The sequence below is a fragment of the Botryllus schlosseri genome, chromosome 2 (genome assembly GCF_051294905.1).
Source record: "Botryllus schlosseri isolate E-star chromosome 2, Bs_hap1, whole genome shotgun sequence".
Lineage (NCBI taxonomy): Eukaryota > Metazoa > Chordata > Ascidiacea > Stolidobranchia > Styelidae > Botryllus > Botryllus schlosseri.
Window position 1 is genome coordinate 21,393,533 of NC_137237.1, and position 16,670 is coordinate 21,410,202.

Sequence of the window (16,670 nt, forward strand, 5' to 3'; positions counted from 1 at the left end):
GATAAATAGCGGTTAACTGCCATCTAGCCTGAGGGGAGCCTGGGGGCTTCGAATTTCGGTTTATCACCCTATAGGGGCCCAAGAGCAACTTTTATTCTTTTTTTGGGGGGGGGGGGGGGAGCTGACGAAGTGCTGTTACGGCCCTGGGTATTGATAACTAATTTACGGATAGATGTGCAACAAGTGACTCACGATTGAATACGCCGTGATGCGTACTGCTTAGCCGAAAAAAGGCAACATAGTTGGTAGTCCTATAGCTCGCGACCCAAGCGTCCGAATAATTTGATATGTCGGTGTTTATAGAAAGCAAGTGTCGCACTGATTCCAAAAATACGAATTGAAATCTCGCCAGGGCAATAAAACTACTCCGAAATAGGCAGCAAAGGTTGATTCTTCTGAAAAACGGGAGCGCGGCAACACAATGGCCAACGGCGTCAAGCGAATGATCGGACTAATACAAATTTTCATATTTTGGTGACTATTTTGGGCTCCTTTCATTGCCCTTGTATTCGTGCGGCCCAGACCGTGCTCTGAAATTCTAAATTTGGCCCTGCCGCCGAAAAAGGTTGGGAACCACTGATCTAAAGCTACCGCTATTCCGCTCGTGGTTCTGGAAATTCCTAAAATCGACCTCGAATGTTGCATTGTAACGGAGTTTAGTATTGTGACGCAACATTGCCATCTGAGCAGCTCAGGAGCAGGTGCGCACGAGAGTGAGAGTGTGAATGCTCAATCGGTTGCGCAACAATGGCCAATACGCTTTCGGTTTGCGCTGCTCCTCTCCTGCGTAATTCTGAAAGCTCTAGTACCGGCTAAGAAAACTGGTTGATTTGAAAATTTTTCTTCCAGAACTTCTGTGTTGACTAAAAAAAGTCTCGACTCCCAAGAAACCCGCCAACCCGCCAGTGTTGACTAAAAATGGTCGTCATTTTGATCGACTCCCGCATTACCCACTTTTCTCCAATTCTGCTTACCAATTCTGCCTGGAAGTCGACTTTTACATGCCATTTTAATACTTCTTCTGAAAAAAGAGGATAAATTCTCAAAAACGGGGACATTTAGGCGTCCTTCCTCCGAGGACACTTTCAATTTTGTGAAAAAAGAGGACAAATTCTCTTGACCCGACCCTCCACTCGTACACTACATGCGTACAACCAATCAAGGTTTCAAAGGCTTGTAGTGTTGTTCTCTGTGGTATTATCATGGTGTTTGTCGACTACTATAAGGTCATTTACACCAGGCCTGAGGCCGATATTCCTTATTTTTGATTCCACGTCTGCATGGCCCACATCTAGTTTTTTTGTAAGACACCGCTTACGCGGATAAGAGGGCGAGCAGGAGCCTAGATAAATCTCCAACACTATAGAAATTATGGAGTCGACCTCGGTCGGCCTGGAACCCACAACCCATTGGTGTTGTAGCTGTGGATTATACCACCACTACGCTATTTCGCCACAGTGTAAAATAGTGTCGAAACTATAATTTTAGTTGACAAATTCTAGTACCTGTAATAAGCGTTTCATTTCAGTGCTGTACTCGAAAAAATCATCTTTCACTACTCGGCTTGAATCACTAGAACCAATGCTCAATTCGATTTGAGTAGGCACTCGATTCATGGTGCCAAGTCCTAAACGTGACTTTCATCGCTCTTACATACTTGTTGGTCAGAAAATAGGGGGGGGGCAGAACACAAGTTGGAGCAGCGTATAATAAACTGGCGAGCTCTCCTCTGCCCACTCTTTTTGATGGTTCTGAACCTGAAAGCTTATTTTCGCAAGCTCTCAGGCAGAAGCATAAAACTAAGATATGGATTTTGTAACACTTCGATGAACATGACGCCTCCGGGACCTTTGTGTCATAGCCTAACTCTTAAACACGATTTATGCTAGCAAGCATTTTTCACCAGCGGAAAGGTGCTTTATATTTTGTATAGATCTTTCGGTATAACAGTTTTCGGTTGGTTCGTGCGGATGAAATATTATTTGAAAAAAAGTGCGGATGGTTCCTAAAAATGGTTGAATAGCACTACTGTCTCATGTGAACAAAGTAGCTTAAACGAACACAACTTGTGTTGGCGCGTACTCAGGGCATGTGCCTTATCATGGTTAAGTCATAAGAATATATACAACCATAATGACGTGATTTTATTCCACGCCTGCGTGCTCAAGTGCTCATGTGTCGCACACTTCTTGAAATCTTTACGGCAGTTGAAAGCCGGTGCTCATTTAATTCGTTTTCTGGTGATACTAAAAATCGTCTCGGGCAGCGCAAGGGAAAACTCCCAAGTTCAATAAACCTGTCCTGAAAATTCTCTTAATACTATTCTAGAAAACTTTTATTGGCTCCATAATAAACAATATCTTGCCATATTTGTCATAGTTACACAACTACACCAATATATCACAGACCTGATGCAGTCGTGTTCTGGGCCTGTATTGCAAGGCGAAATTCTGCGTACCATCGAAGAATCACAAACTCGAAACGATTCTGAACGAAATTGGGTCAGTTGCTATTGAAAGAGACAGGCTAGTATGCCCTATATTACCAATACCGTGTCTTCTCTCTAACAAATTCATTTGAACTGCGGGTTGTGTAGCAACGAACCCGTACTTACGCGCGATACGAGTACGCGGATGGAATCTCAACATGATTTTAGATGATTATAGGATCCCCGAATCCCAATTTTTGAGGCACCGCGAGCCCTCACCGTATGCGAAATAGGAATTAAGATCATTGAATTTGATCACATTCGGGTCGCGCGTATAACGCCCGAAAACTTACTGATCTTGCATGACGTCGCAATCAATTTGAAAATGAAATGTCATGAAGAGGTTGCGCAAGCGCGACAATGCCATGTCATGAAATGAACGAAAACGTACATGGCGAAAGAAATCACTAAATAGATGCATTAGGCCTGCTTCATGGAAATTATTCATTCGAAATACATTCAGTTTGTTTCTAAGCTACGAAGAGCGGCAGCAGATGCGTGAAATAGTCGTATACGGCTTGTGAGTCACGGGTTGCCGACTCCGAGTCTAGACGAATTGACATTGCACGACGTCCGATTACGATAATTATACTGCATAGTACTGAAGTAACAGTGACAAAACAATAACACATAGCTCTTCAGTTTTCAATGATGAATTAGGTATTGTATAGCCTACCTATATTCTGTAGCGATCTCGCTTTGCGATGATTCATTTGCCATAACTGAGAGTCTGTCAACAAGTGTGAGACCAAAAGTCCATAAATATAATGATCTCCATTTTCCACTCGGGATAATTTCTTCATTCTTTCACACAATTAGTCTTTCGCACATGGCTGAATATGAGCCTGCACATGGGGCATCTCCTAGTCCGACTCTCCCTCCTTTAGTCTGAAGCCAAACCATGCAACCCTCCCTTAATCCCATGTTCGGCTCTCCACTCACCCAGGCTGCGATATCATTCGTATCTATCACTACGGAATCCTGGAAGATCCACGAGTTTTCGATGATGGCGTCTGACGCACCGACGTAGTAAACCGTACCGTCAGGAATCTTCATAGCAGATTTGTCGAAACTGACAGATTGAAGACGAGTGTCAGGCAGAGGTGATCAAAGTAGTCAAGAAGTAGAAGTAGCGACGAAAAAATCTACTCAAGTACGAGTAGAAGTACGTCTCACATAAGCATCCTAAATCTATTTGAAGTAAAAGTAGAATTGACTGACTGTAAATCTACTCAAGTAAGTACGTAAGTAGTTGTGAAAACGATCGTAATTCGTTCGCATGGACTGTCAAAAGCTGCAAATGGAGCTATACGAACGGTGTAGAGAGCTTGATTCATATTGATGCATCCCAGGAGGTGTTAATTTGTGACAGAATAAGCAGTTGTCCTCATCATGGGATGTAATTGATAGTATTGATTGGAGAATACGATTTTTTGTTGATAATTCTCGGATTATCCTTGATCCGGGGATTATCAACGAAAAACTCAAAAAGTTCCGCTTCTACAAGTCGGAATTGACTCAAATTTGTTTTGCATCGTCTTTGAAGACAGTGCAATTTTTTGGAATTAAAAACATAAAACCTACTTTTGAAAATTGCTGAATAAAACCATAAGCTGGATAAACTGAGCTGGAACGGAAATTGATTTACTTTGAAACCTGCTCAATAATATATCAGGATTACATAGCCTACGTCCCTCCCAAGCTTGTATGCGTAATGTAGATTTAAAATCAAGTCAACAATTTCATGGGGTTGACAGAAAAATTTGGGAATTTTTATTTTTTTATTTTTAATATTAATTTAAAAATTTCAATTCAAGATTGCACGGCCGTTACTGGTTGGAATTGAGTCAACTTTGGTGTGCATCGTTTTCTTAGACAACCTGACGATTTAGTCATTAGGCGAGTCAGATTTGGAAAAAAAAAGTTTTTTTGAACAACTCTACTGAACAATGAACACTCGGGAACAAGGAAGAGATATTATACCAGGTTAGTGATAGCACAGACGTCTGATTTTCAAATGCCACTGCTCATTATTACGTCAGAAGTATTTGCTTTGCTCGTCATTGCGTAAGAAGTATCCACCCACCCCACACGCATTGAATATATATTTGATGTAGGCCTACATTGTAGTGTGATTGTACGAAGGCCTGCCATGCTGTACATCCGGTTATCAATACACTCCAGACGCCACTACCTGGCAGCAGGATAATATAATCACCGCACTCTGCCTAGTTTCAAATAGTAACTTATGTGTTTCTGTTTAGTTTTACTTAGTTAAAATTAGTTTGACCGTTGCTGCTTGGCGAGCAGTAGGCCTATGTACGTACGGAGTACACCAGACAAGAATTTGAAATTTTGTATTCGTAAACGAAACATTACGATTTCCACAACGAAGGATTATAAATCAACATCCGCTGATATATATCACAACCAAGCCGTTCTTTGCCGTTTCTCTTAACGGCAGCTTGCGGTACCTGTATTAAGTGAAAAGCAGAATTTTATGTTCACTTTATCTTATCCTCATATGGCTCTACTTGAAACGGGGGCCAATCGCAGTTCGTCACTCGACATTTGGACCTTCTGCCAGACCCACACCATGTTAGCGAGGGTTGTAGCCAGAATCGGGACCAAAACAGAATTTCATTCCCCATTTCAAACGTTGGTCTTGGGCCCCCATATCGCTGTCGTTTTTCAAGTTGATGACTGAATTTCGTCAATAGTATTGATAATTGCATTATATTGCTATTCATGTTTGATCCTCTCCGAGCCCGGATGGTCAGATTCACCAGTAGAGCTGGGGGCACGTAATTCATAATTAAAATATCTGGTATGTTAATTGTTATAATTACTTTATTGTATGTTGTTAATTCGTGACCACCAGTCTGTTATATAATCAAAAATATGGTAGTCGTCCAAACCAGAGATGGAAGTCGGGCCGGGCTTTTCGGGTTCGGGCCGGGTTCGGGCCGGGTTCGGGCCGGGTTCGGGCCCAAAGTTATAAAAATTATCGGGCTTGAATCGGGCCGAATAGTCACTACGAAAAGCATTGACTTCATATACAAATTTGATTTGCAATTTTGTTCGAAAGTGGCACAACTACATATAAGATACACCAATACCGTATCACGTAAGTATGGCAATATCTGTGAATAAACTTTATACGAAGTACGAACCCAGATAAACTTCATTATAAGACGGCCCGAAGACTATGATTGTAATGAAACAATGTCAGCTAAATAGTAAACAAGCGTCCCAAATACGCCAGACATTGATCGTTGTTCAGGCAACATTGTGACGAAAACATGAATTACGGATGGATGGATAACCATGCTGGAGCCTGGATTACTACCAATTTAGTTTTATTTTCGATGAGGCATGCTGAACTGAACAGCTAGAAGCAGGTGATGAGACGACGGCTTCCGTTGTGGCACAGCAGGATTGATCGATAGATGTGTTAAGGCGGTGTTAATATTTATTAAAAAAGCTTTTAGATGCGCCATAGTCAGGGGCGTAGCCAGCCGAGATAAAAAGGGGGTAGAACTGAATAAAGGGGGCAGAATGAGCCTCTATGCGTCATACCTTTAGCGATAGCGACTTCTGTATTCCGTACGCTTTTGAAAGCGTAACTAATTGGCGGATCTAATTACTGAAAGCGAGTTAGCAATCAACAGCTTGCACGGGATCGTGTTAGCAATCAACAACTTGCACGGGGATCATGTTACGATGCGCATGCGCTCATCCCGTGACAGTGCAGGAGATCTTATGGGTCAAGTGTAGAATACGGCCACCTCGAGAAAGTGATCCCCATGACCATCACCGATTAGTGTTGCACATGAACGTGTCGGAATTCATAGTGCTTCACGTAATTACCGACTGTGCTCCCCACAAAACCCTATAAATCAGGGGTTCTCAACCCGCGGGCCGCATGCGGCCCGCGACATCTTTCAATATAATCACAAAACCCTATAAATCGAGTCGGGGTTCCATATTATATCATATTATTGCCTCTTATAAACAACTCATCTTGAATTCACAGATACACATGCCGGTGATGAGCAAGATTACATTTTACATCGCTCGCTCGCATGCCAGATGAAGAACTTGTACAAGAAAACGAAGGAAAAGGGCAAGGAAGCGACTTACTCCGATCTCTTCACCACATTATGTATTGTGTATCGCATTTTATCGAAAATTTAAAAAATACAACGCTCTTAGCGCCCACAACACTCATGTACAGACACTGACATAATAGGGTGTGATAATAGGTGCGGGGGAGATAACGTAATGGTAACGATAAGCGCCCACTAATTTGGCGGACCCGGTTCGATTCTCGTCGGACGTTTATCCCCCGCTGTTGCCATTCTTGCAGTGACAAAAAAGCCCAGAAAATACCATGAAAAGAACTGGACATCAGGCACTCTAGGCGGCCAAGATACTCATGAAGGTACTCTCCAATAATAGGGCATGATACCAAGTGTACTTTGCGGCCAAGATACTCATGTAGGTACTCTCTCACAATAGAGCATGATACCAAGTGTACTTTGCGGCCAAGATACTCATGTAGGTACTCTCTCACAATAGGGCATGATACCAAGTGTACTTTTCAGCCACCAAAGTTATGTACAGACACTCGCGTAGTCGGGTATGATACCAAGTGTACTTTTCAGCCACAAGACTTATGTGAAGACACTCGCATAGTCGGGTATGATACCAAGTGTACTTTTCAGCCACCATAGGTATGTACAGACACTCGCGTAGTCGGGTATGATACCAAGTGTACTTTGCGGCCAAGATACTCATGTAGGTAGCCTACTCTCTCACAATAGGGCATGATACCAAGTGTACTTTTCAGCCACCATAGTTATGTACAGACACTCGCGTAGTCGGGTATGATACCAAGTGTACTTTTCAGCCACAAGACTTATGTGAAGACACTCGCATAGTCGGGTATGATACCAAGTGTACTTTTCAGCCACCATAGGTATGTACAGACACTCGCGTAGTCGGGTATGATACCAAGTGTACTTTTCAGCCACCATAGGTATGTACAGACACTCGCATAGTCGGGTATGATATGAAGTGTACTTTTTGTAATATGTTTCAATGTATTTAAAAACGTACCAGTAAAAACCGCACAACCAGTCCTCTCGCCCTCGAGCCCGTTCTGTCTATCGCGTGACAGGAGCGTCGGGAGCACACACATAATAATTACGTTAATCACAATCACACTTCTTCTTGATCTAAAGATTACAAAGGAACCAAACACATAACGCAACGATGTAACTTCAAACGTGAAATCAAGTAAACAATTCTAAAAGTGTATATATGAAACGGCAAACTTCCCCTTGGTCTGAAGATCGCACGGGAAGCCAAGTCAACGTGGTAAGTGTGGAACGAAAACACTAATACGTACTGTACACATATCGATAGGCTACATCACACTGCAAGAAAATTTGACATATATGGTTGTGATTTATTGACGGGGAAGGGGAATCGTTTATTGGTCTATCATTTATTGGTCTTCCTACCCCAGTGATCAATTGATCACTTAACCAAATTCAAAGCTTTCGAGTGTAACCCCACAGTGTATCGTATATAAGACTGTCTGGGCTAATTGTGAATAAATAGCACGAGTCGATTGATATTAGAAGCACACAAAGTGAAGCCCAAAACTAAAACATACTGGCGTACAATAAAACAAACAACTGCGGTGTAGGTGTGACTCAAACGATGCACGAAAGCGATGATGACTGGAATTTGCCGCATACAGAATTCGCACTTGAAGGCTAAAACTTGTAAGGTACATGGAATCACCACAAGGCATGCCTTACATAAGCATTACGCACGAACAAAACAAATGTAAAAGATCACTACAGATAATATAACCAAAATCTAGCCTACATAAAAATCAGCCAGCTATTGTGGCGGCGCTCGATCCCGATTTGGTCGCGATTCATCCCGTCAACCTCGACCACCACGTCGGCAACAACTCTATTCCATGTAGTAGTACATCGAACATTTGGTGGCTTCACGAACACTACATCGCCGACTTGGTATGGATTGGAACGATTTTGTCGGTCCCATCTCTTTCGGCTTGCGCGGATCATTGAAGATGGCAAACCAGATTCATAGCGGAACACCTTATCCGCAGGTACAATATCTTCTGAATTCGGGGTGTGATTGTACCAATACACCATTCGTTCAACACTACCTCCAGATCTCGCAGCCATTCTTTTGATAGTTCTGTGATTCCGCTCCACAATACCATTTCCAGAATACCGGTACGCGCAACTGAACACATGTTCCACCCCACAACTGTTCAGAAACTGGCACATTTTCTGGCTAGTTTTTTTTCGGGCTGTTTTCTCACAAATGATTTGACCGCAACCGAAGCAATCGAAGTTTACGTTGTCGTAAACTAGTATAGTAAAGTAATTGAATAGCAAAATGTATATTACTGTTCTCTGTTCTTACCCTAACCAAACCTATTGTTTTATTGGAATTGAATTCAAATAAATAGTTTATTATAGTCTTGAAACATTGGCGCAGGCTGGAATTGTATCATATCAATTTGTAAATGGATAATGTATTGCATCTTATCAATTTGTTTCTCTTTTCTCTATTTTGGCTGGTAACTATAAACTAGGCTTACCATATTTTGGAAATCAAAAATGAGGACACTTTTTCAGAAATTTGCAACTTGCAAAACCGGAGTAAAATTCTGAAAAACCGGTTAATTCTTCCCACTTTGTGATCGGTTGACTCAAAAAAAAAAAGGTCATCACTTCCGCTCAGAGCTGAGAATATCTCCCCTTTGCCAGGTGGATGACTAAAAAAAAGGGCATCTTTTCGCTCAGAGCTAAAATCACCGTTTTTCACGCCGAAATCCCCGCCGGAGCTTCACTTCTGTGCTAATATGCGGCATATCACTCGCAATTTGCTCTAAATCTGCCTAAACTTTCAAAAAAGAGGACAAAATCTCAAAAAAGAGGACAAAAGGGCGTCCTCCGAGGACACTTTCAAAAAAGTCAAAAAAGAGGACAAATCCTCTTAAAAGAGGACGTATGGTAAGCCTACTATAAACTGAGGCTATGCAATTACTCACGTAGATTAGCAATTCTACGTATATGTGAGCGATACAGCGCATTCTTGCGCGTATATTTAACTCTATATTCGTTCATCGGCTCAAAATCAATGACCATTCAATTTGTATATCAGACACCTATCAAAATACAATGAAGTAATCATGCCTCATACTTCCAAAAGACAACTTGACTTGAATTGTGACTTGACTCGTGACTTGACTTGACTCGACTCGACTTGACTCGAGTCATCTCCAAAAATCTAGTGACTTGACTTGACTCGAGTCACTTTCGAAAATCGATTGACTTGACTTGACTCGAGTCAAAATGTGCAATGACTCGAAATGACTCGTGACTCGAAGGTAGTGACTTGATCCCAACACTGGTGTCTTCACATAAGTCTTGTGGCTGAAAAGTACACTTCATATCATACCCGACTATACGCGAGTGTCTGTACATACCTATGGTGGCTGAAAAGTACACTTGGTATCATACCCGACTATGCGAGTGTCTTCACATAAGTATTGTGGCTTGAAAGTACACTTGATAACATACCCGACTACGCGAGTGTCTGTACATACCTATGGCGGCTGAAAAGTACACTTGGTTAACATACCCGACTATGCGAGTGTCTTCACATAAGTCTTGTAGCTGAAAAGTACACTTGGTATCATACCCGACTACGCGAGTGTCTGTACATACCTATGGTGGCTGAAAAGTACACTTGGTATCATACCCGACTATGCGAGTGTCTTCACATAAGTCTTGTGGCTGAAAAGTACACTTGGTATCATACCCGACTATGCGAGTGTCTTCACATAAGTATTGTGGCTGGAAAGTACACTTCATATCATACCCGACTATGCGAGTGTCTGTGCATAACTATTGTGGCTGTAAAGTACACTTGGTATGATATGATACGCGACTATGCGAGTGTCTTCACATAAGTCTTATGGCCGAAAAGTACACTTATTATCATACCCGACTATGCGAGTGTCTTCACATAAGTCTTGTGGCTGAAAAGTACACTTGGTATCATACCCGACTACGCGAGTGTCTGTACATACCTATGGTGGCTGAAAAGTACACTTGGTATCATGCCCTATTGTGAGAGAGTACCTACATGAGTATTTTGGCCGCAAAGTACACTTGGTATCATGCCCTATTATTGGAGAGTACCTACATGAGTATCTTGGCCGCAAAGTACACTTGGTATCATGCCCTATTGTGAGAGAGTACCTACATGAGTATCTTGGCTGCAAAGTACACTTGGTATCATGCCCTATTCTTGGAGAGTACCTACATGAGTATCTTGGCCGCAAAGTACACTTGGTATCATGCCCTATTATTGGAGAGTACCTACATGAGTATCTTGGCCGCCTGGAGTGCCTGATGTCCAGTTCTTTTCATGGTATTTTCCGGGCTTTTTTTGTCACTGCAAGAATGGCAACAGCGGGGGATAAACGTCCGACGAGAATCGAATTGGGTTCGCCAAATTTGTGGGCGCTTATCGTTACCATTACGTTATCTCCCCCTCACCTATTATCACACCCTATTATGTCAGTGTCTGTACATGAGTGTAGTGGGCGCTAAGTACGTTGTATTTTTTAAATTTTCGATAAAATGCGATACACAATACATAATGTGGTGAAGAGATCGGAGTAAGTCGCTTCCTTGCCCTTTTCCTTCGTTTTCTTGTACAAGTTCTTCATCTGGCATGCGAGCGAGCGATGTAAAATGTAATCTTGCTCATCACCGGCATGTGTATCTGTGAATTCAAGATGAGTTGTTTATAAGAGGCAATAATATGATATAATATGGAACCCCGACTTGATTTATAGGGTTTTGTGATTATATGGAAAGATGTCGCGGGCCGCATGCGGCCCGCGGGTTGAGAACCTCTGATTTATAGGGTTTTGTGGGGAGCACAGTCGGTAATTACGTGAAGCACTATGAATTCCGACACGTTCATGTGCAACACTAACCGGTGATGGTCATGGGGATCACTTTCTCGAGGTGGCCGTATTCTACACTTGACCCGATCTTATTTGTATTCAAATAAGTAATCGACCTTGAAACAATACCAGAACAACATTTCACGACGAACAATCTATACAGCGCAGAATCTGTTATATCTTCATGAATTTTGACATGACCCAATTCGCGTGTAAGAGTAACGTCTTCTCGGCGTTTTGATTCCATTCATTTCGAACATGGCGCATATACTAATTGTACCGGCGTGTGAATAATGACTTATTCGCAAAGCGAGGGAATCTCAAACAAGTTTCGGCGCGGCTATTGAAGGCTGAATGCGTCCTGGTGGGATACCGATCACGAAAGGCATAATCTAGTATGACGTATACATGGTCATTGAGGTCAAGACAAGGCACAACAATGGCGTCAAAAATATAATGCGAATCGAATGTATTGTGTCTTCACGCTGTTTTGGGGAACAGGCTTGAGTTCGGCAAAGCACGAATCAGATGCGATTGCTTCAAAACATGATTTCATTCAGTTATAAGTTGTTATTTTCATGTTATCAATGTTCGTTATCGTTTACAATTTTTCATCGTGCGGTCTGACCTTGTCCCAGAGACGAACCCGACTGTCTCCAGTAACTGTTGAGGCTATTGAAATAATCAATTCTTCGTATAACGTGTGAATGCAACGCCCTTTGTATGGATGAAAGTTGAATTGTATTTTGAACACACTATTTTTTCTCATCTTGGCCAATTTCATTCCTTTATTTCTTTAATTTAGTTTGGTATTGAACCATTTAACCCCTTTGAAGTCTGCGTCTATAAATAGACATGGATCTCAAGCCCAAGCGTCGGTAGCAAATTTCTCCGTGTGTATACGTGCTAGTTGGCCAAGGTTAGTTTTTATTGAAAGTCAGCAGTCTTCTGATTTAATTATCATAATATTTCCAATGCGTAGAGGCCGGCCAATTTATGTTGTTTTCAGTATAAACAATGGCCGCAAGTAGCTTATAGATAGAGAGTGCCATTAGAGTGGATGTTGTTTTGTCTGACAATGGTCTCACAATGTCTAACAATGCTTTCTGTTCTATCACCAAAAAGTCTAATTTGATTCTTGACTTGAACACGAATCCTGTTGTTATGAACATTTCATATTGTGAGCGTCATGTATGTACATAGTTTTTAGGCAATTCATTCAAATTTTGTTCATATCTGTTATATGATTTGTGTCCAATGACTGTATCGTTGCAGGCAAGGTAGCTACAAGCCGTCGACATTGCGTAGGCATCGCGTAATCACTATTTCAAGAAGTGTTCACTCAGCCGTGATTACTCGGCATCGCATCGAGATATCAGGCCTACCGAAATTCTGTAAACCGAGGTCATAATTCCACACACTATTTCGAGACGAATAACGGTAAAGAAATCATTGATGTTTTGTTGAGAAGAGAAGATCATTATCTTTTCAAATAGCAACATGTTTGATGCCGCAGAACAGTTTATCAGGGTTCATCAGCAGTTATAAAAACAGAATTGTTGAGGAAAACTTAATATTTTCGCTTTCAACAGCCAATAGCCCTATGATACACCTTGCGGATAGCTTTTTCGATGGCATAATACTGTAGAGGGCGATCTCCTTGTTTCTATGATACCAAAGACGCCACGATCGAGCATGCAGATGCGACTAAATCTCAATTATAGTGAACCGACTAAAATTCAGGGTAAAGTTGCAGACTAAGTTAACAGTGGGGCTGTTTTCAGCGTATTCTCATTCAGATATATTAAGCTCTCTTGCCATATGCAAGATTGCTATCGCAAGAAAACAAAGTTAGAGCATTGAAAGCGTTGAAATGCTCGAAATTTGAATCGTATATCAGCTTATTTGCTCGCAACAGTTGAAAATTGCTATTTGAACTTGGTTTCGGGCCGAAACGGGCACAAAACTCAACCGTCGGGTTCGGGCCGGGTTCGGGCTGAACTTGTCGGGTTCGGGCCGGGTTCGGGTCCGGCTCACCCGGCCCGCTTCCATCTCTGGTCCAAACGTAGCAGACTAAAAGAGAAACTTTCGTGAGACGCACACACACATTGTCATGTATTGCTTTCACAACTATACATTCATTGCAGTAAAGAATTTATTACCTCGAAGACTTTTCGTGTGCCCCTTATCGAGAGTTAACGGCACAATAATAAGCATACAGAGAGAGATTCAAACGAAAACCAAATTCATTTCTCTGTGGGTGCCCCGGGTGACATTTGTATTGTGGAGCTCATATTGGAAGGAGAGGACTATTCGCTATAGCTCGCTCCCAACTAGGGTTGCATTTGAAATAAAAATCAATTTAAAACAAACATGTTTAAATCGAGGCCCGTCTTTAAAACATGTTTTTTAAAGCCATGCCGTCACGAATATTCAATTGTGACGCCATAGTGGATTGACATTGACAATTGAAAATATAGGGTAAATATAGCTCCTTTGACAAAATATGCGTACTATTGCTGTTAAACCGACTACTTTGATGGTTCCAACCATCCCATATCGATATACGTTGGCTATATCGGGTGCTAATTGTCCGTAGGCTCATACAACATGATTTTTTGAAAGTATTTACACAATTATGGCATAATTTTACAACTAAAAAAAAACAATTTTCTAAAGGCCTTCGTTTAAAACACTGTTTAAAACATGTTTGTTTTAAATACAGCCATACTGCCAACCCTATTGGTGAGTTTAGGTGCGGTAGTTCCGGACCTGGCAAGAGTGTAAGCCGTTGGGTGCGATAAATCGTCCCCTATAAAGTTGGGAAATGGATATATTATGACGTAACAAGAAAAAGACCTATCATTTATAAAGAAAGATGTTATCTCATTGGGCCTTTTCATCTCAATCCTTACATTGTTTTCCCATATATCTTCTAAGATTAGTTATGAGAGGCAAAATAAGTGTAAATGTGAGTAATCGTGATTACTTTTCCAATCTAATCGTAATCATAATTGCAATCGACTATTTTCTGATTTGGCTGTAATCGTAATCACGTGATTCAGAAGTAATCGTAATCGCAATCGATTACATTCATGAAGTAATTACCCCATGTCTGTTATTACCTGCGATCTCGAAGAGTAGAGTAAGACGATATGATTGACCAGATCAGTCCGTAGTTCACCGGTACCTGATCGTATCTTTCGAGAATATAGCGTAATCTACTTGGTTCGGTCTAGATATAGTATGTGCTAGGTTTTTTGGAATGGTATGCATATAAAGGTGATTGTCGAAGTATCACGTCTCAGAAAATGAGCTTACTTCAACCTGGGAGGTTTTATCGATCCCCATATGGGGTCCAAGACCAACGTTAGGGAGGTATAGGGGTGAGTGGGGGGGCGCTGACCAAGAGCTATTTCAGTCCTGCCCATACAAATGTTACTGGGATTGATTGTATATAGGTTACCACCATCGCTGTCCGCCGGAAACGAAAATATGTATCGAACTTTGTTGGTTTTGTGGTTCTTAGGGTGTTTTTCCAATAGCTTGTGGTCCGACAGTGTTGACGTGAAACTACCTTCTTGGTTTATCGTTAATTGGTCTACTTTATGAGCTCTGTTGTGGGCAACTCGAAAGAATTTTCTAAATGTGCACATTTAAGCTGATGAAAATGTAAAAAATTATTTGAATCCAGCGTTACGCTACCTTGGAAAATCTATTTAGAAATGATACGGATGATGATGCTCACGAATTGCGACGACAAACGCTGTCGTACGAGTATTTTATGCCTGAATACGGCCCCACCCTGTTTGGGGCGTTATGCCAACACACTTAAAAACTTCAGTGCGAAAAATATTTTAAAAGAAGACAGTGATGGTACAGACTCCACAAGGGCTCTCTGCGATGAGAAGTCTCCAGTAGCCATTTTAACATGTATACTTCGCGCCTGGATAGTCCGCTGGGATACAGCCGTACGCTATGAGTAATTGAAATTCAGTCGTGAATAGCAAAAAGGTTGGCCACCTCTTATATATATATCGAGTTTCCTAGAATGAGGTTTGAAGTCATAAACTGCCTTGCAACGAAACTAGTAAATGCATACCAAAAACAACCATGAGAGACAACGTCAGCCTACCCTTATAGCAGCAGGGTTGAATCCAATTCACGGAAGATTACCATATTTTGGAAATAAGAATAGAGGACACTTTTTCAAAATTCGCAGACTTGCAAAACCGGAGGAAAATCCTGTGAAAATGGTAAATTATTTTCATTTCGTGGTCGGTTGACTAAAAAAATATTACTTTTTCCTTTCATATTATCAGTTGGTTGACTGAAAAAAGGTCAACTTTTCAACTTTGCGGCCCAGCTCCCGAAATACCGGCAGGAGCGTTCCTTCAGTGCTGATTTAATGTATCACAGTCAAATTTTGCTCTATATTTAACCAAAATTCTCAAAAAAAGAGGACATTTGGGCGTCCTCCGAGGACACTTTCAAAAAGTCAAAAAAGAGGACAAATCCTTTTAAAGAAGTCGTATGGTAACCCCAAAGTCACAAGGATCCGAGTCAAAAGTCAATCTCACTTTCATAGTTTTGACTCGAGTCAGGTCGAGTCATTTTCAATTCACCGCCGAGTCAAGTCCGAGTCCAAGTCAGCGAGCAGAGGGTCGAGTCCGAGTCATGGTAGTATGACTCGAGTTCGAGTCCAAGTCCTTGTGGTGACCAGAGTTGGATCAAGTGTAATTTGTAATTGAGCTGAATGTAAAAAATTACATTTTTCAATGTAATTGTAATGTAATTGTAATTGAAGCATTTTTATTTTGTGTATTTGTAATTGTAATTGTAATTTGACAAAAATTTTGCTCAATTACAATTTCAATTACATCAAATTGCTATTGAGGCCTGACAAGCACAACATAAAATAATTGACTTATAATGCATTCTCTTTAAATGTCGACAAGGAATTTGGTGGATCCATTCGCGAAAACCCTTGCTGCGCCCTTGCTGGCGAAGTTTTTTTTATTTTTACCGCTATGCTGGCCTCGGCTGCCATTGTATACAATTTTTTGATTACTACCCAACGGATGGATTCGCAACACGTGACTCGCGATTGAATACGCCGAGAAGCGAACTGCTGACCCGTCTAAA

General features: G+C 41.4%; 1 protein-coding gene and 1 long non-coding RNA gene across 3 annotated transcripts in view; one reads left to right on the plus strand and one right to left on the minus strand.

Moving 5' to 3' along the window:
* Positions 1 to 2,299: 2,299 nt before the first annotated feature.
* The window catches only part of LOC145456493 (uncharacterized), a 90,507-nt gene continuing 76,136 nt past the window's right edge, over positions 2,300 to 16,670 (minus strand). For both annotated transcript variants that reach the window (XM_080334619.1, XM_080334612.1), the window contains one exon: positions 2,300 to 3,560. In XM_080334619.1, the coding sequence (XP_080190745.1) occupies positions 3,296 to 3,560 (265 nt within the window). In that variant the 3' untranslated portion in view covers positions 2,300 to 3,295. The remainder of the gene's footprint in view (positions 3,561 to 16,670) is intronic.
* LOC145434112 (uncharacterized) lies at positions 11,617 to 13,000 on the plus strand. Its single transcript, XR_013913276.1, has 2 exons — positions 11,617 to 12,084; positions 12,470 to 13,000. It is a non-coding gene; the product is annotated as an uncharacterized LOC145434112 (long non-coding RNA).